Below are 24,946 nucleotides of genomic sequence, written 5' to 3' on the forward strand. Positions count from 1 at the left end.
TTACACACAAAATGGCCGACATGACCTTCACATTATTCCATATGATTGGATGACTACTCCTCCCTGTTTCACATTTACTGTAGGGGAGGGAAAGACCAACAAAACTACAGTGTTACCTTTTTTGATCCAGCGAATCCTTCTGCCTCAGTGAAGAAATAAGCAAATGGCATCAGAAATATTAGCGAGAGATTTGAAAACAGAAACACCAGGTTCCAAAGGCCTGTAAGTAGAGAATAAAGAGTTAACCGGGGACGGACAACACACGTGATTTATGAACGAAGTCTGAGCATTTATTTGTGGGACAACTAACTCTTACAGAGGTGTCATCTCACAGTCTCAGTATCTCCAATCACAACATGTAGTCAGTTATGGGTCCATGTGCAATGACAGGAACCTGCATCTGCAGACATAGGAACCACCCGTGACTGTGGGAGCAGACATGCCGGCCAATGTGCATGATTTAGGCCAAACACACAGGATATCATCTGCTACAGAGATAAAGCACAAGGGATCGCAACCTTGGCATATTAATAGTTAACACCCGCAGCATAGCAGTGAGCTAGTATAAAGGCTGAAGAAAGAAATACCTACAGTACTCTATTACAGCCGGTATTAAAGGGGTTGTCTGGTCACAAGATATCCTGATGACACGACCTTAAAGTGGTTATCCACTACTAGGGCAACACCTTCTCATTCTCCATGCTTGGCTCCGACAAACTAAAAAAGCCTACACACCTCCGGTGCCATTCCTGCAGTGTCGGCACTCCTCTCGTGAGGTTGTGATGACACGTGAGCCCGATGCCTAATCAGCTCTGGTGTCACTGTCTCCACCTTTGGGGAGCGCCACCGGCACAGGAGCAGAGCATAGGCTTTTTTTTTAAATTATTTTAATCGGGACCAAGTGTGGGCAATCAGAAGGGGTTGTCCTAGTAGTGGACAACTCCTTGAAGATAGGTCATAAAAATTTGCTCGGTTCCAGTCCAAAACCCTGCACCGCCCACCGATCAGCTGTTAGAAGCTCTGGCAAAGGACTGATGTAAACATTGAGCAGAATTTCACATCCATCCGTTTCAGAATTGCCAGCAGCTCATCAGTGGGGTTGCTTGCTGTCAGACTCCCATTATTCTGATATTGATTGATATTGATGATCTATCTTAATGATAAGTCATTAATATTATATACCCAAAGAACCACTATAAATGATTTCCACCTATGCACTGTACCGAACCCAATCAGGCTGTATGACGACTCTTAGTGAATAAATAAAGTCACACTAAACGCGGCATTTTTTGAAATACAATGGTCCCACAGCTCCACTACTACATACATATATAAGTTTCTCCCAGGCATGCGACTTATTACAGGGCTTTCAGCTAGCGAGGACCTGCAGAATTCATGCAGCTTTCAGAGAGGAGCAGGTTTTGGTAGCTTTCTCTCCTTCAAAGGAAAAAAGTCCAGCTCCCAGGATAAAATTCAAATGTTTTATTTGTACTAATTAAAAAATTACATAGCTGCTATGATCACTGAATCGGCATATCCAAATCAGACTACCGCATGGGGATTGTCCAGAGAGCCTCTGTACGCGTTTCGAGCTCTTACACTCAGTCTAAAGGCACCGTCACACTAAGCAAGATAGTTAGCGATATCGCTTAAGCATCACAGATCTTGTGACGCAGCAGCGATATTGCTAACGATATCGCTATGTGTGATACTTGCCTCCGACCGGCTCCCCCGCTGATCGCGTGAGAACGTCCTGGGCCGTTTCTCTTCGGCGACTTCCTGCTGGCACCGACGAGTGGATGCGGGCGGGAGGACGTCTTCATCGCCACGTCTGACAGGTAAGTAACGACCGCCGACAGCTGCTATGTCGCTGGTGAGATCTGCCTGTTTGGCAGCTCACTAGCGACCATTTAGCGATGCACCAGCGATCCTGACGGGTCGTATCGTTGTCGGGATCGCTGGTGCATCGCTAAATGTGACGGGATCCTAAGAGCAGGTAATGCTCGTAACGAGTACAGAGCCTCTCTGGACAATCCCCATGCGGTAGTCTGATTTGGACATGCCGAGTCAGTGATCATAGCAGCTATGTAATTTTTTAATTAGTACAAATAAAATATTTGAATTTTATCCTGGGAGCTGGACTTTTTTCCTTTGAAGCATTTCCGTACGTTCTTGGCAGAGACGTGTCCGTGCTCGGATCGACAAAGGTTCAAGATGAACAACCAAGGGGTGAGCTGAATTATTCTGTTTTCTCGGCAAGCTTTCTCTCCTGCCCTACACTGCTCAGGTACATCAGTGTCGGGCAAGAGAAGAGAGAACATTTCTCTCAGCGACCAAAAAGGATGATTTGCCAGTGTCCTCAAAGGAGGCTGCATCCACACTGGTGGACGCACATACTTTTTAGCAAGATTTTTTTCTTGCTGATAAGTGCGTCTTATAGTTTAAAAACTGTGGCATGTACTTGCTGCTCTTCCATTGTTAATATCGGATACCTCTGTGTATATCACCACAACAGGGCTGCAAAACTATGACTATAGATACAAGAAGTGAAACTATTTTTTTTACCACAACTACCATTAAGACTAGTGCACTATTACCACCCAAAAATGCTCCCCCAGCAACACTGAACCAGTGATTAGAAGAAACAGTCATTACATAAGCAGGAAAATGGCTGGTCTCACATGGCCTTTCACTTGGAATCCTATGTCAACCATTCATGAGGAGTCATGCATACTTTCCTTATTTTTTCTTATGACAAGGAAATTTTGTTTTGTTTCTTTGTTGGCTCGCTGATAGTCTTGCTGGGCCATATTTGCAGCTTACTTTAGATGGGGCACTGTATGGACGCTCTAATTTAACAAGAGCCTGCATTGGTGACTGGTTAGCTTTAAATGTTGCACAGAACAAAGGATACAAGAAAAATGGAAAATTAAAAACAAGACCCATAAAACAGGTCATGTTGTAGAAAGGTGCTGCTGAATCTCTCATTACACGCATTCCTCAGAGGATGGCACTCCAATTATTTCTGGTATGGAAATCGAGATTGCAAACAATTCATGAAAGCATTTTGCTCCAAGCAATATGCGCGCGTCATTTACATTCCTCCGGCCTTTCTTATATTAATGAGTCAAAGTGTGTCAGGTCTAAGAAGTTGTTGCTTGTACTCACCATGGATGAGGGATCCATTGAGCCACTGGATGTAGTAATTGTGTGGCATAGAGAGCAGCACCTCGTTACTGATGATGGAGAAGGGCAGCAGGAGGACGGCCCCCACGGACACAGCAAGCGTAAATGTGCACATCCATAGCCTGCACAGAAACACAACAACATCTATTACTAAGGAGCACAGATACCAGAGAAATGGATGTTATTCAGTGGCAAGTCAGCTTTAAAAAGGCCGCACTTCAGAAGTGTCAGAGGTGACGACAAGTGAGATCCCATCAGTGACAATACATAATTATGACAATAATTACAACCACAGTCTGGTGACAATAAGCCTTCCTTTAAAGCTTTGCAAACTTTCCAACCAGTTTATGAGCAACTAGCTGAAGAGCCCGGCGTTGCCTGGGCATAGTAACCAACTGTGGTTAGTTATAACAAATTATAATGATTACATTGCACATAAAAACTGTGCACCTAATCCTATCCTGTGTGATACTGACTGCTGAGCTGTGTATCTAATCCTATCCTCTGTGATACTGACTGCTGAGCTGTGTATCTAATCCTATCCTGTGTGATACTGACTGCTAAGCCGTGTATCTAATTCTATCCTGTGTGATACTGACTGCTGAGCCGTGTATCTAATCCTATCCTGTGTGATACTGACTGCTGAGCTGTGTATCTAATCCTATCCTGTGTGATGCTGACTGCTAAGCTGTGTATCTAATTCTATCCTGTGTGATACTGACTGCTGAGCTGTGTATCTAATCCTATCCTGTGTGATACTGACTGCTGAGCCGTGTATCTAATCCTATCCTGTGTAATACTGACTGCTGAGCCATGTATCTAATCCTCTCCTGTGTGATACTGACTGCTGAGCCGTGTATCTAATCCTATCCTGTGTGATACTGACCGGTGAGCCGTGTATCTAATCCTATCCTGTGTGATACTGGGCTCCCCCTGCAGTCTGTGTCAGAGGGTGGTCTGTGTTGGCACGGTAATAAATTGTGTTATTTCCAGCTTTACAGACGGACGATAACACCATTGAAATGATAAGAATAATAGGCCTCAGTTACCATAACTGTCTACAAAGAAAACTGTTGCTGATAGCAACCAATCACAGCCCATTTTTCATCTTTTAAACAGCTCTGGGACAGCGTGGCGAGTTTTGAGTGGTGACTTGAGTTTCGACTTTTATATGGCGAGGTTGGTGTATGTGTGGTGAAATGTGTGCTGAGGGTGGTATATGTGTTGAAGCACGTGGTAGTGTGTGGCGCATTTTGTGTGTGTGTTCATATCCCCGTGTGTGGTGAGTATCCCATGTCAGGGCCCCACCTTAGCAACTGTACGGTATATACTCTTTGGCGCCATCGCTCTCATACTTTAAGTCCCCCTTGTTCACATCTGGCAGCTGTCAATTTGCCTCCAACACTTTTCCTTTCACTTTTTCCCCCCATTATGTAGATAGGGGAAAAATTATTTGGTGAATTGGAACACACGGGGTTAAAATTTCGCCTCACAACATAGCCTATGACGCTCTCGGGGTTCAGAGGTGTGACTGTGCCAAATTTTGTGGCTGTAGCTGCGACGGTGCAGATGCCAATCCCGGACATACATACACACACATACGCACACATACATACACACATACATACACACACACACATTGAGCTTTATATATTAGATTTGTGACGATCACTCATACAAAGTGCTGGTTTGTTACCAATGGGCCAGCATGCGGCCATGCCTCCACTGTCAGACATAACACGGGGACTGACGGAGGACGTGACATAGAAACATCACCGAGTCTTCCATTTTCTCCCCGGACAGTACACGCACCCATTATGACTATGGGGCTATTTACAAGGCCGTGTTTCTGAGGACAGATTGTCTGGAATGAAATCAACTCTGATCAGCGTCACAGAACAAAATCAGCCATACAAACCGACGGGTCCGTGAAAATCACTGACAGCACTTGGATGGCAGCAGTCTGCAGCCTGTGTGCTGCCTGTCATTAACACTGTAATGGACAGGAGAAGCATTGCAAATTAGTGTTGTCAATTTTTAATACAAGAAAAGGGATTGTAAAAACCGGTATGCTGACCAAAGAAAGAAAATCCCATCTGAACGAGGCTTAGGGACACTTTAAAAGAAAGACCACCGATTCCATGTTTTTCTCTTTATCAGCACATCTCGCGCCCCATTATTAGGGCAGAAACAGCTGCACTCACATATGTGGAACATAAGTTCAGTTGCAGAAATTACTGCAATAAACCTGTTGTGTGTGAACAGACCCTTACTGGTAACTTAAATCACTTCTGAAAATCATACAGGGGTCACTGAAAGTGGCATTAAACAGTATGTGCCCCACTAGCCATGGCGGGAGGGTATACAGAAATGCCACTGTATACAGGTCTGCACCATGCACACGGCTTTCCAGGTCTATAAACATACAGCGTTCATTCTCTACCAGTAAAACAGGACCAGGGATTGCGATTAGAGGATGAGCGCCTGACTCGGCTCTAATCGTTCTTTCAGCCACTGACAATACAGGGTGTAGCCATTTTTAGGTCACCATGGTCGCTTACCGTAATTACTATTAAAGCCTTCACACCATTGTCCAGACGATTAATATGGATAACACTGGAGTCAATCACAAACACTGGCTATGCACCCAATAGCTGCCTTTTCTCCTCGCATAGCGAGGATCGGCTTTATAATAGGCGGATGCCTAGAATTGGGATCATCTGCAAACAGCAAAACAAACAACTACAACCGACGCAACATCTGACGTACAGGCTGAAATCCATGACGCGAGTATAAAGGAGACACGCACAGTCAGGAGCATTCAGACAACTGGGAAACCAAACGCTTGTTATTTTCACAGCTAAACATCAAAATTATGCTTGAACTAAAAGATATGGCACAATAGTGTACGCGTCATATAGCTCCAGCATCGCCGCTTTGGGAGGTAGTATATCTATGTGCAATCCTGTGGGAAGTGTTAGTTTATGCTTGTGAAAACATTACTGCACAGTTATGACTTCACTGATTTGCCAGCACTGTGGCCATTATGAGAGGAATACTGGCATCCATGGAAAGCCATTCTGGATATGTGACAAGGGAGCACGTGTCACGGAGGAGAGTGATGATGTGTGACAACGTAAGCTCCAACATAACAGGAAATGCCGGCAGGCTGCAGGTTCACGCTGGGTGTCATCTGTGGCCCCGGGGACATCAGGATATTGTCACTGTGACATAGACAGTGCAAGTTCAAGTCAAACTAGTAAAAGCAGTTCTGGCAATGTGAAATAACCCCAACAAAATATTCAGAGAGCACACTCCTACATTTCTAACAAAGACCTTTAGAAACCTAAAAAGCTAAAATGTCACCAGTAAGTCATGACTATCCGCAATGTCTCTGAATACAATGTCCGGATTCCAATTTACTGGCCAATATAGGTGAGGGACGAGCAGACTCTGCTCTTCTGCGCTGGGATTAAAGGGACTGTCAGCACTACATGACTGTTCAAACCAAGCACAGTGCATCCTTGGCGTGGCTCAGCAATTCAGTCGCCCTTCACACCTACTTTGTTTGATCCCATCTCTTCCCCCCCCCCCCCCCCCATTTCTTGATTGACAGCTCAAACCTTAAAAAGAAGCAGAGGATGGAAAGAAGATAGAAAAAAAAAATGGGGGTGATAAGATGCACCGAACGGCTCGGCCTCATCAGGGGGGGGGGGGGGGGCACTGAGCGCCTGCGCTTTATTCAAATAGTTCACGACCTAACCTTCCAGATTCTTTTCAATGCAACTTCATCTTAACATTGACATAAGGTCATATTCACGCGAGTTGCATGAGACACAGATATTGGTCTGGAATCTGCACAGAAATCCACATCAAATACAACAATAATGAGCAGCTAAAGCATGAGAATAGGGTTTCCACAACCTCCTCCACATACAGTGGAAAGTTATCAGTGAGATCAATGTGGTCAACATGGGAACACAAAAACTTCTCCAGGTCAACAATGGAAAAACACGGCGGGCGGCTGGTATCAAGTAAATGAGTTATAATAGGGGATAACTTACTGACCACTGGGATCCACACCAATCCCCGAAACAGGGCTATGCAGAGCACCATTAGAATAGAGCAGGGAGGGGGTGAAGAGAGAGTCATAATTATAGGACTGCTAAAGGTGGACAATTACTAAGCTTGGCAATTTCCAGCCGTCTCAGAGAATGAGGTGAGGGGTCCCAGCAGTCAGACCCCCAGTGACAAAATAATTACACCCTTATCGATATGGAATAACATATACTTTGTATAACCTCATTGAAATGAGCAGCAGGACTATAGACACACTCATAATATGCTCATTTTAATATCAGGTTGGAAAACTTTCAAAAAAGTATTATAAGACTGTCAAAGATTTTCATAGAAAGTACTCTAGTCTTATCAGGTCCAAGATCTAATTATTAAACTATGCAGTTTATATTGTAAAATCTGGTGACAGATCTGCTTAAGGTGGTGGCCATTTACCTCTCAGACAGTCGCCGCACCTTTACTGAGCCCCATGTGTGGAGGAGCGGTGTTGATAAGGGATATTTTTTTTAGAATAATTAGTATATGTACCACATTGGGGACACTCAAAAGCAGTTTTCGACAACCCAATAATGGACAACTCCTTTAACATTAGCTTGGCAACGAGCAGTAAATTTAGCTGGCCTTTCCCTATTAAGTGTTTTCTATGGACACAGCACTTCTGTGTCGCAGTAACAGGAGATAGGCATGGGAATTGATAGACAGTAATATACCCAGAGTCCTCAGTTTCCCTTATTGTGCTACTGCCCAACTTAAAGGGAATCTGTCACCTCCTGAGACGTATATGACCCATTAATATGGGGATACAGGCGATAGAAATGTTAGCTGTATGCCTCATATTAGCGGTCTTGTTGTTGAGAAATCGTATTTTATTTCATTATGTTAATGATTTCTTCCAGGCTCTGGGGCGTGGGTGCCTGGAGGTAATCTCTGCCTCCTGTCTTCATTATACTATCACCCCCCTCCCATGCAGGTCACAGTGCCCTGTGACGTACAGTTACGGCGCCAAACTCCCTCCACCATGATTAAGCCCTTTCAGGGTGAAACGCGTAGGAAATTGCTCCCCTCCATACGCCTCTTTATGTCGTTTTTACCTCATGGTATGAAGATTTTATATTCTCAATAAAGCAATTATTATTTTATCTCCTGGAGACGTTGGAAAAATCCTTCTTTATGTTGTGCATGCACTATACACCCGGGTCAGGGTGTTTCCGTGCGTCGGAGGTGTGATCAGGAGTGAAGAGGGGTGAGCTGAATACTTCTTGTTTGGAAACTCCCTCCACCATCCATACCTTTTCCTCCCTTCTATGAGCACTGTGTTCAGGGATCTTCTGCACAGGTGAGTCACTGACTTCCACTCCAGTAACCTGCACAGCGGTAAGCTGTTCTCATTATCAAGACCGCAGCTATGAGGCATACAGGTAGGACTAGTCTAACATTTCTATCACCTGTATGCCCATAGTAAAGTGTTATACACGTCCCATGTGGTGACAGGTTCCCTTTAAAGGGAATCTGTCACCACATTTGACCTATGTAAACTATTAACATTGGCATACAGGTTGTAGAATACGGAGCAGAATCATCCCTGTATGCCTCATATCAGACGCCTTGTTGTTGTGATATCAACTTTATCACTTTAAGTGACCTCTTCCAGACGATGGGAGTGTTGGTGCCTTGAAGATAAATCTGCCTCCAGAGCTTATTATAAATAACAGGGGAGTTACCAGTGTGAGGCAAGTAACTGACACAGAAAGGGAGAAATAAAATTTGTCTTTTTGTTAAACACATTTTTTACTTCTCTCTCAGCTCTGCTGTACTGCAGCACTATTGCAACCCGGTTTGCCTGTGAGATAGAAGCTGGAGCTGAGAGGACCCTGCAGATGTGTCAGTTATAATTAGAGTTGAGCGATACCGTCCGATACTTCAAAGTATCGTATCGGATGGTATCGGCCGATCTTTAAAAAAAGTATCGGTATCGCCGATTCCGATACCGGAAGTCCCATTCAAGTCTATGGGACTTCCGGTATCGGAATAAGAAAAACCCTTTCCTGCCCTTGTACAGCCTCTCTGGGGTCTGTACGGGCCTTTCGGGGGGGCTGTGCCGGCCTGCCAGGGGGTCTGTGCAGGCTCCGGTGGTCTGTGCCGGCCTGCCGGTGGTCTGTGCAGGCTCCGGGGGGCTGTGCCGGCCTGCCGGGGGGCTGTGCCGGCCTGCCGGGGGGCTGTGCAGGCTCCGGGGGGCTGTGCCGGCCTGCCGGGGGGCTGTGCCGGCCTGCCGGGGGGCTGTGCCGGCCTGCCGGGGGGCTGTGCAGGCTCCGGGGGGCTGTGCCGGCCTGCCGGGGGGCTGTGCCGGCCTGCCGGTGGTCTGTGCAGGCTCCGGGGGTCTGTGCAGGCATCGTCCGATGGGACTACAAGTCCCATCGGGCGATGCCTGCTACCATGACAGTGATTGACACATTAGCCAATGATGGGACAGTAGTAGTCCCATCATCCGGCTAATGTGTTAAATGTAAAAAAAAAAAAAAATTACATGCTACATACATACAACATGCATACTACATACATGCTACATTCATACTACATACTACATACATGCTACATTCATACTACATAAATACTACATGCAACATACATACTACATATATACTACATGCATGCTACATACATACTGCATGCTACATACATACCACATATATACTACATACATACTACATGCATGCTACATGCTACATACATAACACATATATACTACATGCATGCTACATACATACTACATGCTACATACTACATATATACTACATGCATGCTACATACTACATGCTACATACATACTACATGCATGCTACATACATACTACATACATACTACATGCATGCTACATACATACTACATGCTACATACTACATGCATGCTACATACATACTACATGCTACATACTACATATATACTACATGCATGCTACATACATACTACATACATACTACATATATACTACATGCATGCTACATACTACATGCTACATACATACTACATATATACTACATTCATACTACATACTACATATATACTACATACATACTACATACATACTACATACATACTACATGCATGCTACATACATACTACATGCATGCTACATACATACCACATACATACTACATGCTACATACATACCACATATATACTACATACATACAATACATTCATACAATACATACATAGACATACAGTACATATAACATAGAGTAACATACTTACCAATACTTGTCACATTGTTCCCCGAAGCCATTGTCTATTCCGGGATAAATATTAACATAACAAACCACAAAAATACTCACCCACGATCCGAAGCAGTCCACGAGTGTGTCCCACGACGATCTTGGGTAGAGAACTGCAGCATCAGATGATGCTGCCGTTCTCTACGGGCTGCAGGAATCCAATGACGGAAGGTAGGTATCCTTCCGCACTGTATTCCTCCGCCACTTAAAAAAAAAAAAGTCCCTAGTCTCACTTTATGCCATTGCTGTGTGGGAAATTCCCACGCAGCAATGGCATAAAGTGAGACTAGGGACTTTTTTTTTTTTAAGTGGCGGAGGAATACAGTGCGGAAGGATACCTACCTTCCGTCATTGGATTCCTACAGCCCGTAGAGAACGGCAGCATCATCTGATGCTGCCGTTCTCTACCCAAGATCGTCGTGGGACACACTCGTGGACTGCTTCGGATCGTGGGTGAGTATTTTTGTGGTTTGTTATGTTAATATTTATCCCGGAATAGACAATGGCTTCGGGGAACAATGTGACAAGTATTGGTAAGTATGTTACTCTATGTTATATGTACTGTATGTCTATGTATGTATTGTATGAATGTATTGTATGTATGTAGTATATATGTGGTATGTATGTAGCATGTAGTATGTATGTGGTATGTATGTAGCATGCATGTAGTATGTATGTAGCATGCATGTAGCATGCATGTAGTATGTATGTAGTATGTATGTAGTATGTATGTAGCATGTATGTAGCATGCAGTATGTATGTAGTATATATGTAGTATGTATGTAGTATATATGTAGCATGTAGTATGTATGTAGCATGCATGTAGTATATATGTAGTATGTATGTAGCATGCATGTAGTATGTATGTAGCATGTAGTATATATGTAGCATGCAGCATGTATGTAGTATGTATGTAGTATATATGTAGTATGCATGTAGTATGTATGTAGTATGTATGTAGCATGCAGTATGTATGTAGCATGTATGTAGTATGTATGTAGTATATATGTAGTATGTATGTAGCATGCATGTAGTATGTATGTAGTATGTATGTAGCATGCAGTATGTAGCATGTATGTAGTATGTATGTAGTATGTATGTATGTAGTATGTATGTAGCATGCAGTATGTATGTAGCATGTATGTAGTATGTATGTAGTATGTATGTAGTATGTATGTAGTATGTATGTAGCATGCAGTATGTATGTAGCATGTATGTAGTATGTATGTAGTATATATGTAGCATGCATGTAGTATGTATGTAGCATGCATGTAGTATTTTTTTTTTTTTTTTTTAACATTTAACACATTAGCCGGATGATGGGACTACTACTGTCCCATCATTGGCTAATGTGTCAATCACTGTCATGGTAGCAGGCATCGCCCGATGGGACTTGTAGTCCCATCGGACGATGCTTGCACAGACCCCCGGACATCAGCACAGCCCCCCGGCAGGCCGGCACAGCCCCCCGGCAGGCCGGTACAGACCCCCACAGGGTGCACAGCCCCCCGGCAGGCCGGTACAGACCCCCACAGGGTGCACAGACCACCGGCAGGCCGGCACAGCCCCCCGGCAGGCCGGTACAGACCCCGGGCAGTCCACACAGCCCCCCGGCAGGCCGGCACAGCCCCCCGGCAGGCCGGCAGAGACCCCCGGAAGGCCCGAAATGACGGCGCATCATGATGCGCACACACCGCGCATCATGATGACGTCAGGCCGTCAATCAACTGAACTTCCGATTCCGATGCCGAATTCCGATATTGAAAAAATATCGGAAGTCGGTATCGGAATTCCGATACAGCAAGTATCGGCCGATACCCGATACTTGCGGTATCGGAATGCTCAACACTAGTTATAATCACTCACAGCTCTGCAGTGAGATCAGGAGAGCAGAGAGCGGCCATTACACATCACACTGGTTACTCGCTTTCATGTAGAATAATCTCTGGAGTTATCTTCCAGGCACCATCCTTCACAGAGCGTGAAAGAGGTCATTTATATAAAGTGATAAAAGAGGATTTATCCACACCAAGACATCTGATGTGAGACATACAGATAATGACTTTTTTCAGCTGCCTATAACATTTATGCCCATATTAATAAGCTAAGATAGGTCAGATGTGGTGACGGTTTCCTTTTAATGGCAACAGATTTTTTGTTCTGAGATCTTCTTCACAACCTCATGTGAATATGGCCTTATAGTCTTGTCCTTGGCTGAAAATATACCACTCATGGACAGTGCCGTAACATGACATCATCTATGAATCTATGACAGCTTTAATGAGCCGTGACAGATTTTATTTTTTACATAAGAAGATAATACAAAAATAATTAAGCCTCTTAGAAGTGGCAACAAAAATCTCTGGTGAACACACAAAGCACTGCAGGGTGAGGCCCTGTCATGCCACATTTTATACATTTAAAAAAAAAAATAGATAGTGTAAAAATCAAATACAATATTCCACCACAAGATCATCATCACAAGGAGTGGATTGAGCAGCTAGCCGTATGGGAGAGTTTTGCTCCATCCGGACTAACTTCAATAATAGAACCATGGCGAAATCCTACACAATTTATATCCACTCATGCACAATATTCTAGCATGTGTAAGAACAGAAGACCACAGACGGCATGGATAGGTCTCTCTCAGTCCAAGAACATAATCTATGCATTATTCCCCCACATTATGGCAATAGGGAAATTGGGTGAATTCATTGACAGTTTATAGTAGAGAGGGATATACCGTAGATATATATATACACACAAGACTATTACATATACAGTGGGGGAAATAAGTATTTGATCCCTTGCTGATTTTGTAAGTTTGCCCACTGAAAGACACGAACTGTATAATTTTAAGGGTAAATTAATTTTAAGATTGAGAGATAGAATTTCAAAAATAAAATCCAGAAAGTCACATTGTAGAAATAATATAAATTTATTTTCTTTTTGCAGTGAGAAATAAGTATTTGATCCCCTACCAACCATTAAGCGTTATGGCTCCTACAGACCAGTTAGACGCTCCTAATCAAATCATTATCTGCATTAAAGACAGCTGTTTTACATAATCACCTTTATAAAAGGCTCCTATCCACAGACTCAATTAGTCAGACTCTAACCTCTACAACATGGGCAAGACCAAAGAGCTTTATAAGGAAGTCAGGGGCAAGATCATAGACTTGCACAAACCTGGAATGGGCCACACAACCATAAGTAAGACGCTGGGTGAGAAACAAGACTGCTGTTGGTGCAATAGTATGAAAATGGAAGAAATACAAAATGACAGTCAATCAACATCGATCTGGAGCACCATGCAAAATCTCACCTCGTGGGTTATCCTTGATCATGAGGAAGGTGAGAGATCAGCATAAAACTACACGGGGGGAACTTGTTAATGATCTCAAGGCAGATGGGGCCACAGCCACCAAGACAACCATTGGTAACACATTATACTGTATAGATTTAAAATCCTGCAGTGCCCGCAAGGTCCCCCTGCTCAAGAAGGCACATGTGCAGGCCCGTATGAAGCAGGGCTGTGGAGTCGGTAAGCCACAGTTGCGACTCCGACTCCTGGATTTTATCAGGCTCCGACTCCTTCATAAATGGCCAATTCATAACAACAAATTTACTGTTGTAAAATATTAGACATCGTGCTTATTCAGTTTCTCACCATCATATAAGTAATCAGACCACTTAGAGCAAAAACTACATTTATTAGAATACAATTAGAATATAGCAAATAACTTTTAGAAACTTTTCTAAACTGTAAGTAAATATGCAATAAACACTTATGCAGTTAATAAGAAGAAATCTATAAATTTGACCTCAGAAAAAGTATTGCCTCTGTCAGATCCTCCTTCATGGATGCCCTCAAATCTGATCTAATTATTTTGAGAGCAGAGAACAACCTCTCTACACTAACTTGTGTTGGTGGCAAAGTACTCGGGCAACATCTCTGACAATGTCAGGATACAGAGGAATCGCTTGTTGCACTGTTATTTTTGATGAACGGTCAAATTTCTCAATTTCTTTTAGTGCACATGAAAAATTCTGCTGAAATGTACTGGCTGTGTTCCTTGATGGGGATGACTCTTCTTCTATGCGGGAACGCTTTGCACGGTCCTTGTGATCCAAATATTTTACGAAATTAAATTCTTCATCAGTTGATGATGAGGGTGAAGATGTGGCTGGACGACCAAATTCTTCTTGTTCCTCCTGACTGTTCTGCAACCCTTTCATCCTTACTGCTATTTCAAACAGAGCTTCTTTTCCTTTACTTAGCTGTTGATCATCTAGAAGAATCCGATGCATTGGGTCTACATAAACAGCTGCCAAAAGAATGTTATTTTGTAATAGTAGCTCCTCTCTCCGTTTCATTGATGTAGCAATGCCACTTGCAATTAACCCTCCTCTTTAGGACAGGCGAAACATCAGGTTCTTCCACTCCTTTAAGAAAATACCTGGAGTTAAGTCCTCTGCTTGTAATTTTTTAGTCACTGTAAATGGGTGCTCTAGCAATTTTTCCAGCTCAGTCACCTGATTCCACTGACTTTCATTTAGCGTCAGTTGAGGGTTAGCCATGTCTACAAGAAAGGTTTTCAGTTCAACCAAGCGCTGAATCATTAAGTAAGTACTGCCCCATCGTGTGGCTTGATCAATAATTGCCCCTTTTCCAGCACGTCTCTTCAAAATTGAGTCAACTTTAGGGGTTCTGGCAACAGTAGCCAATTTTCTCATCTTGCCAATCAGTGCAGCAGCATGTCCTTCTTGCAGACTGTCTCTTATAGCCAGCTGTAGCGTATGCACAACACAGCGCATGTGATGAATGAAAGAACATATTGACACAGTTTCAACAAGATCATCTAAACTATCATGTTGCTGTTCATCTGAAGCAACTTCACTTTGCTCCTCAGTTACAATACTGTGTTCCTCTATTTCAAACATTTCTGTGTCTGTGGACCCAGATTGTTCTTCTAGCTGCTGGTCACCATCATTACTCTCATTCATTAGCTTAATAGTACTTATCATATTTGAAGCATTGTCAGTTACGACAGAAAGAACTTGCTCTTTTTTAAGTTCATAGTCTTGCAGAACCTTTTCCACCAAGACCTGGAGAGAAACTCACTGGTGTGATGAGCTTTGGTGTCTTTTACTGCCAATGTCTTGGTAACTATTTCATTTTTGTCACAAACAAATCGGACATTGATGGCAAAATAGTTCACTCTGTGACGTGTGCAGGCATCCATTTTAAGAAACAGAAAGCGTCCCTTGAGAGTTTTTTTAAGTTCTTCCTTTTGTTTAAAAGCTTCTTCGATTACTAATTTTCTAATATTCTCTCTCTCCAGAGAAACACCAAGCTTGCGGGCCATTTCCCCATTCAGACACATAAAAGCTGGTCGTGAAAATAATGAAATAGGCACACTATCCTTTACAACAAGCTCTATGATCTGTTTTTTAAATGTATCTACTGTCATTGTCACAGTAACTTTGTCACTGACAAAATATCTTGCAACTGATGGCTGCAAAGTTCTCTGCTCCTTTGTATGGCTGGAAGAGCTGGGCACTGGTTCATTGGTTTGGATGCAGTCTTTCTCATCCACTGCTTTCAGTACTTCTGGATGAAAGCGCTGTAAATGTCTCTTTAGATTAGAAGCTCTGGTAGGAGCATTTTTATCTTTGCCTGAATATGCACTCATCTTGGCTTCACAGCATTTGTTTTCGTCTGGATCATTTGTCATACACTGACAGACATAATGTTTTCTATCTTGAGTGATGGTGAAATGTTCAAACACAGCTGATTTAATGTGATGCTTCGACATTCTCAGGTTTTTAATTCTGCATTCACAATCCAAATGACAATTGTTTTTCCTAAAAACAATTGTACAAAATTATTGCCAGGTCGTACAACTGATATAGTGGTCAGTAATACTGTTATTATTCCTCATGTACTCACAGTTAACTGATGCAAAGTTTGTTGAAAGGATAATACTTCTTACAGTCTTCCTCTTCTGAGTAGCAGGCAGCTGTGAGATGCTTGGAAGACGCACACCTAGTATGATCTAGTCTAGAGAAGGAGCTTTACTACTAAGAATTTGCAACACATTTTCACTTTCAGTTTCATACATTGTAAGTAGGGGGGTTGGGGCAGCATGAGGTTAACCAAGTATAAGATTAGATAAGGGCAGTGGAGAACAGTGACACACAAGAAGCAAGAAATGTCTCTATCTCCAGCAGAACTGCTTATCACTGTTGTTCATAGTTTGATAGAACATATATATTTGAGTAACATTTATAAAATTCATATGAAAGTTCAATTATGAAATATTAATACATTTTTTTTTTTAAAGCTGGAGTCGGTACATTTCTACCGACTCCAACCAAAACTAACTCCGACTCCACGACTCTGACTCCACAGCCCTGGTATGAAGTTTGCCAATGAACATCTGGATGATTCTGTGAGTGACTGGGAGAAGGTGCTGTGGCCAGTTGAGACAAAAATTGAGCTTGTTAACTCAACTCACCATGTTTGGAGGAAGAGAAATGCTGCCTATGACCAAAGGAACATCATCCCCACTGTCAAGCATGAAGGTGGAAACATTATGTTTTGGGGGTGTTTCTCTGCTAAGGGCACAGGACTACTTCACCGCCTCAATGGGAGAATGGAAGGAGCCATGTACCATAAAATCCTGAGTGACAACCTCCTTCCCTCCGCCAGGAATTTAAAAATGGGTCGTGGCTGGGTCTTCCAGAAAGACAATGACCTAAAACATACATCCAAGGCAAAGGAGTGGCTCAAAAAGAAGCACATTAAGGTCATGGAGTGGCCTAGCCAGTCTCCAGACCTTAATCCCATAGAAAACTTATGGAGGGAGTGGAAGCTCTGAGTTGCCAAGCAACAGCCTCAAAATCTTAATGATTTAGAGATGATCTGATAAGAGGAGTGGACCAAAATTCCTCCTGACATGTGCACAAACCTCATCATCAACTACAAAAAACATATGACTGCTGTGCTTGCCAACAAAGGTTTTGCCACAAAGTATTAAGTCTTGTTTGCCAGAGGGATCAAATACTTATTTCTCACTGCAAAATGCAAATAAAAAAAATCAGCAAGGGATCCAATAATTATTTCCCCCACTGTATATGTGTGTTTTTTTTTGTTATTTTTTTACATTTTCATACAAATATACACTCCTTGATACTGAAGTTGCAATACCAGGAAGGAAAGGTCATATAATTATGTAAGGATGGATAGACATGTTAACATACAAATGATGAAAAAAATTGTAAACTGAATTTTCAAAAGATGTAAATTTATTCAGCATCAAGTATGAGCGCTGCACACAGAAATACAGGCGCGTACTCATTTGGCTGCCAACCACCAAGTTGTTAATGGATGTCTGTGGATTGTTCTGCCGCGCTGACTACACTCAAAGTGTCCGGTCATATTTTTTATTATTATAAGTGAATAGGTAGACAATACCTAGTTGAATGGCCACTAAGGTGACCAGTAGCCTGAAACCGGTGAACTCCGCAGTGCACAGTGCATGCGGTGGGGGAATTGATAAGTCTGCAGTCACACAGAGTGACTGCAGACTAAGGCTTGCTTCACACTAGCATTACAGGGCGCAGCGCACGGCCGCCGCTAAGCTCCGCCCCCTCCGGTCAGCTCCTCCTCTGATCGCATGACGCTGCATGTGATCAGCGTACCCTACATTTAGCGTTAGGTACGCTGGTTGTGCGCCGACATGCGCCAAACGCACTGTGCTGCAATTTTTGTGCGCTCGGTGCAGCGCCAACAGGGCGGATGCGCCGGCAAAAGTGTGCCAGCGCACGACCAGCGTACCCAACGCTAAATATAGGGTACGCTGATCGCATGCAGAGTCATGCGATCAGAGGAGGAGCTGACCGGAGGGGGCGGTGCTTAGTGGCAGCCGTGCACTGCGCCCTGTAACGCTAGTGTGAAACTAGCCTTAACGATTTGGACTGGACAACCTTTTTAAGGACCATGTCCAGTTGGATAAAATAACTAGATTAACATACATGGAACAGAGGTCCAGATCTCAAGAATAGACAGGCATAGGAACAAAAAATGAATAATTCCAAATTCAGGAATTTACACCGGCAAAAAATAAAACCATCTTTTTTGGCAGGTGAAAGGTTCTAATTGATTGATATCCTGAGAAATGTTAGGAGAAAACTTTTTAATAAGAGCATAACAATACAGAACAAACAGTATCAGTATCATACTTCACAAACTCAGTTGCAAAACATTTTAATGCCATTATTTTTCATTATTATGCTTTGTTTATATAGTGCCTTCATGTTTTACAGCGATTTACAGACATTATCTGACAAACTACGGTAAATCCCCTGATTGTCTTTGGTGCGTGGAAGGAAATTGGAAAACCCAGAAGAACCCCACGCAAACACGGGGAGAACATACAAACTCCTTGCTGATGATGGGATTTGAACCCAGGAGCCCAGCACTGCAAAGCACAGGGCTAACACTAAGCCACCGTTCTGCCCATAAATCATCCATTTGTTACAGATACATCAGCTATTTCAAAGTCCATCAGCGCTGCTTTATATTCATGGAGCAACGATCCAGACACTGGTTTATTTGAATGATCGTTCACGCAATTGTTTGTTCCCATTCCTTCCATACAATTTACATTTTTGGCAGCAGGACAAACGGATTACATGAGGGGATGTGCTGCGGATGAACAATGTCACACGGCGGTGATCAAGGGCCGGCAAGTGTTTGCCACTTGATTGCTGGCCATGTATACACCAGGAAGTGATCGAAACAAACGTCCATGCTGATGATCGCTGAATGATCATCGCATCACGTAGAAGGTAAAGTCTCTCATTACGTAGATCAGCACTCAGGTGGGCGGTTTGAGTCACCAACAAATCAACACAGCACGACGGCGACATACGGCAGTCAATAGCCCCATATGGCCACCTTATGGCTTGTAAACAACAGATGTCTGACTTAATGGTGTCACAGAAATATTTTTTCGAGTCCAAAGCTCTGCTAAATGCTGAGGAAGACAATTTTGTAAGCCTCCTTCACCAAGCCACACTGGCCTCCTCCGTGGAGCTGTTATTGCGGAGTGGGTGACAGGGCAGCCATCACATTTCATCACAGTCTAGTACATACTAAGGAAATCTATCAACACAATTACGCCACTTTTCTGGTGTAACCTGATTGAATATGTAAGAATACATATTCTTCTATTCCTGAACATTACGGGGAACCATCACTGTCACATGCCTAAGAGGTTGTGTTCAAGTAAGACGATGCCAGAAATACGGTAACCTATAACCTATCCGGCCCATTAACTTTTCCATTTCTGTTCTCCCAACCTTTTGTTCTTTGCAGGGTGACGTGAAGAAGATGCAGGGACAGATCACATTTCAAAGCCATCATAAAAAGCAGAGAGCCAGAGAAAAGGATCCACACGTAGGAGGATCAGGACAATGACAAGTCAAGGAAGAGTCACGGATCACAACGAAAAGGAACAAAGAAGAGGTGCCCTTTATATAAGCTAAGAAATCCAGAAATAAATAGTCGTCTAGTGCTGGTGATGGAGAAGGCCAAAAGATTATAGAAAACACACGCACAAAGAAAAACCAGAATTTCAGAAGAGCTCATGTATAAAACAGCCTCGCTATGGGCAATATCGAAGCGCAAGTCTTCATCCCATGCTGTACCACAACGTACTTCTACCTTTCTAGAGAGAACAGTGCCTCATATGTTGACCTCTAAGGTACGTTCACAAGAGACAGAATAATAAAAACTGGAGTTTCTGTCACAGATCCAAAAAAAAGAAAACAAGACACAAGTAATGCATGAGGCTTCCACCTTACGTAACGCCACATCCTGCATACCTAAAGAAGGCCTGCAACCAGCCACTTTCTGCTCTTGTTTTATTACAATGCTCCCCCCAGTATGCAGCTTTTTAAATCCACCATATGGTTTTAAAAGGTATGGGATTTTTTTTTATTATTATTATTGCTGCTTTTTATTTTTTTTTATCTTTACTAACCGACCGTTGCTCACAGGGTAATAATGCTGAGCTGCCAAAAGGGACATCCCCAGAGAACCCTGTAAGCCGCACCCCACTGATAAAGATCCTAAAAATTACCCCTAAATATAGAGACCTAGATATCTGGCATCGCACTGCAGACTTTAAAATAACACACTGACACAGCATGAATAAAATAAGAGCAAAACGACCCACTTTTGACCTGACAACAGGTCCTCCTTTGAGGATCCACAATGCAGGTCAATGACTGTAGATGAGAATTTTTTTTTTTTTTTTTTTTTTTTTTTTTAAACCCCTTAGTGACTGGGCCAAATTTTTTTAAATCTGACAAGTGTCTGTTTATGTGGTAATAACTCTGAAATGCTTCAACAAATCCCAATGATTTTGAAATTATTTTTTTCATGGCATATTGCAATTTCTGATAATGGTCAATATGTTTTGTGTTTATAAAAAAAATTATCACAAATTTTACAAAAATGTAAAAAAAAATTGCCATTTTCAAACTTTAAATGATTATCCCTTTAATCCAGATAGTCATACCACACAAAAACATTAATAAATAACATTTCCCTTATGTCTGCCTTACATCAGCACAATTTGTAAAATGTTATTTTATTTTGTTAGTCTTTTAGGAAGTTTAAAAATGTTGCAGCAATTTTTCATTTTTACAAGAAAATTTACAAAATTTATTTTTTTAGGGACCTATCCAGGTTTAACGTGACTTTGGGGGGTCCTATATATTGGAAAGCCTCCAAAGGTGATACCATTTTAAAAACAGCACCCCTTGATATATTGAAAACTGCTGTCAGACAGTTTATTAACTCTTCAAGTGCTGTTCAGGAATGAATGCAAAGTGGCATAACAGGAATGAAAAATTGCATTTTTACCACCTGAATGTTGCTAACTTTTGAGCAGGCCATTATTAGAGTCTCAGGCTGTTATTTGGCCATAAATTGCCATGGCAAACATCACGACTGGCACAATCATGATCTCAGGGTGCTGATGGGGATAAAGAGGAGTCCCCACACTCTGTTAACGATTTATATGATGTAGTCCATATTGATAGCAGCATCTAACGTCCCAGTTACACGCTTCAATGTCCCAGTGATCCCACCAAGATCCGACATGGATGGGATCGCTGGGACATAGTTAGCTGATCGCTGGTGAGCTGTCACATAGGCAGACTCACCAGCGATCAGGACCAGCGACCACGCTGGTATCCAGGGTAAACAGCGGGTAAATAAGAGCCGCGTGGCGCTTAGTTTCCCCCTATTTACCCTGGATACCAGCTCCCAGCATCTGCTGTATGGCGCTGGAAGCTCACTGATCGTTGGTCTCTCGCTGTCACACGCAGCGATGTGTGCTACCCAGCGGGAGACCAACGATAGATTTATGGCCCAGACCATTAGGCAACGATTAACGATCAGCCAACTGACCGTTGATCGTTGCTACGTGTCACATGCAACAATGTCGTTTCGACATCGCTGCAACGTCACCAAACTGGTGATGTTGCAACAAGATCGTTCACAATATCGTTGTGTGTAACGGGCCTTAGGGGGTTAAACAGATATAGAAGGTGCAAACACTGACCGTGCCTAATGCAGCAAGTTGTCAGCTATATTTCTGCACCCATAGAAAGCAATGAGAAAGTGCATAAACGCTGCAAAAAATGTAAGAAAACTTTTTTTTGCTGCAGATTTGGTGAATAAAACCAACTTTATTAAATCTATAATGCAGACAGATGACATGTACTCTGCACCAAAAAGCAAGCTAAGAAACTACACAAAAAAGCAGCAAGTTTGGGCTACAGAAAAAAAACACAAAAATGCTGCGTGTGAACATCTACTAATAAGAGGCAACCAATACTAGAGATGTTGTCAATACTCCTGTTTCATTAATTTCTCTAAAACATCAATATGTCAAAAAGCAAGTCAAGCAGAGGCACATATATCATTGGGGCAACCTGTGCGGCTGCACAGTTCCCAGAAAGTGAAGCAGAGCAGGTGGAATTGTGCATTTTCATATGTTCTTGTTCTGCAGAGGGCCCATGCAATGTTTTTTTGCACAGGCCCCCTTCATGCTGCAAAACATAGCTACTGCGTGTGTTAGCTGGAAGAGCAAAAACTGGACATTTATAGTTTTCATGTCAGGAGGTGCATTCAGGGTTAATGTAACATCAGCTGGCCAAGCACAGCACAGCAGCCAGTTGAAAGTCAAACCTCCTAGCAAGCAAGGGTTGTGCCTGGGTCCTAGGACAGCGTGGCAGAGCAAAGTCCAGGCACACAGGAAAAGATCACCAAATCTATGTCCTGAGAGGACACTTCACACAAGAGCGAGCACAGTCCATGATTGCATTGCAATACATATTATTGGAATCTTTTGGATTTACGGTAAAGTTGCTGTATTCTTGAGCTGAGTCAAAGAAATTTAGTTTTTGTCTTTTAAGAAGTGAGCACAGTATACCTCCTCTTCCCAATACTGATAAGAACATTACAAAACCAAATAGCTATTGAACCTAAAGAACAGGATAACGAGGACAGATAGGATGTATTACATCTATTGTGCATAATTCAACCACAGGCATCAAAAACTGCAAAAGGACAAAAGATGCCATTCACAAAATGGTAGCATAGATGATAATTTAGTAAATGCTGTAGCTCCTCCGACCACTGGACACCCAGCAATACAGAGAACATGGCTCTGGAACCCAGTAAGGGAGATCAGCACAGACGGTATTGAGGAGTGAGGGCGCCATCAGACTGCTGGAGAAAGCAGAGAACTGCGCTTGGCTATTTCTGGCGGTCAGGCAGAATAAAGTCGGGGGTACGCTCTAGTGAAGGCTAGGTTCCATTAGCGCTTGTGTGCGCAGCGTATTGTCTGCATGCGCAAACGCATGTCAAAACGCGTACAAGCGCATGTTTACGCAGTGTTTTATATCCGCATCAGCTTACACCTGAAGGCAAAAAAACACTGCGTTTGCGTTTTTTTCAGCGCATGCGTTCAGAGAATTTCCTTGACACAAGCCACACCCCATGAGCGTGTCTCATTACCCGAACATGATTATGTTAAAAACACATGCGTACGAATGTCCTTGCGCACGCATGCGTTCCCATAGACAGTAATGCATTTATTTGACACTCATCCGCATGAATGCGCATATTTGACAGATTTTTGCTGCTTCCAAAAATCCAACATGATGCATTCGCACAGCGAGAAACAACGCATACGTACGGTGATGCATGCGAACTTATGAAAATGCATGCCCCTGCGTACACCATATTAAAGATAGGGAAACATGACGCATACGGATTGCTGCGGATGAAATGCTGCGCAAACAGACGCAAATGTGAAACCAGCCTAAGATGGCACTCTACAGAGCCAGTAACTTTTGGATAGAGAATACCTTTTTATTACAAAAAAAAAAAAAAACGGATTACTTACCGGTAATACTCTTTTATAGAGCCACAACAGCACCCACTGAGAGAGGGGATCCACCCCTAGGAACAGGAAACCTACAGAGATAAACGGGGCGGTCCCCCTCGCTCCCGCAGTTGGGTTACAGAGAACAAGAGGAACCGCCATACACGTTTTAGTCAATTTTTCCTTCGTAAGCGATTCTAATCTATAGTCACTATATGCTTACTACATTTATTTACATATTTATATACTATTAAAAATTCTCCACCACCAGAGAGCCTCATGAATACTATATATTACGGGAGGGAAGTGAGTGGGTGCTGTCGTGGCTCTATAAAGAGTATTACCAGTAAGTAATCCGTTTTCTTCTCTTCACCACGACAGCACCCACTGAGAGATTTCCAAAGACAATCACCTGGGAGGGCCCACCGAGTCAAGGACAGATCTACCAAATGCTAAGTCCTCAGAAGAGGCTAAATTTAGCCTATAGTGACTATAGAAGGTAGAAGGAGAAGACCAGGTTGCGGCCTTACATATTAGCTCAATAGGGACATTCACCCTTTCGGCCCAGGAGAAGGACATGGCTCGTGTAGAATGTATGTAGAATGTAAATTCTACATACATAGAGTGTAGAATGTAAATACCCTGCGGTGGGTCTTCTCCTTTTGCTGAATATGCCACCGAGATCGCGTCCCTGATCCACCGGGACAGCGTGCCTCTCGTAACTCCGCACCCCTTCTTGTTACCCTGGAAGGAGACAAAAAGAGCCCTGCTCTGCCTCCAGGGACTGGTCCTCTCTAAGTAGGCTAGGACTGCTCTCTTTACGTCTAAGGTGTGGCATCTATCCTCCTCTGGTGTTACGGGGTTATCATAGAAGGAGGGCAGGTAGATTTATTGGGATCTGTGGAATTTAGTGGCTCTCTTAGGGAGATAGGACGGGTC

The 24,946-nt window shown here is 43.0% G+C and overlaps 1 protein-coding gene across 2 annotated transcripts in view; it reads right to left on the reverse strand.

The window, feature by feature from the left end:
- Window positions 1–24,946, reverse strand: part of LMBR1L (limb development membrane protein 1 like) — a 114,615-nt gene that overhangs the window by 40,763 nt on the left and 48,906 nt on the right. For both annotated transcript variants that reach the window (XM_073563416.1, XM_073563415.1), the window contains exons 4-5: window positions 3,169–3,308; window positions 117–220 (exon numbers count right to left, since the gene is read on the reverse strand). In XM_073563416.1, the coding sequence (XP_073419517.1) occupies window positions 117–220; window positions 3,169–3,308 (244 nt within the window). The remainder of the gene's footprint in view (window positions 1–116; window positions 221–3,168; window positions 3,309–24,946) is intronic.

This window comes from Dendrobates tinctorius, unplaced genomic scaffold (assembly GCF_039654945.1).
Source record: "Dendrobates tinctorius isolate UK_male_01 unplaced genomic scaffold, ASM3965494v1 ptg000388l, whole genome shotgun sequence".
NCBI classification, from domain to species: domain Eukaryota; kingdom Metazoa; phylum Chordata; class Amphibia; order Anura; family Dendrobatidae; genus Dendrobates; species Dendrobates tinctorius.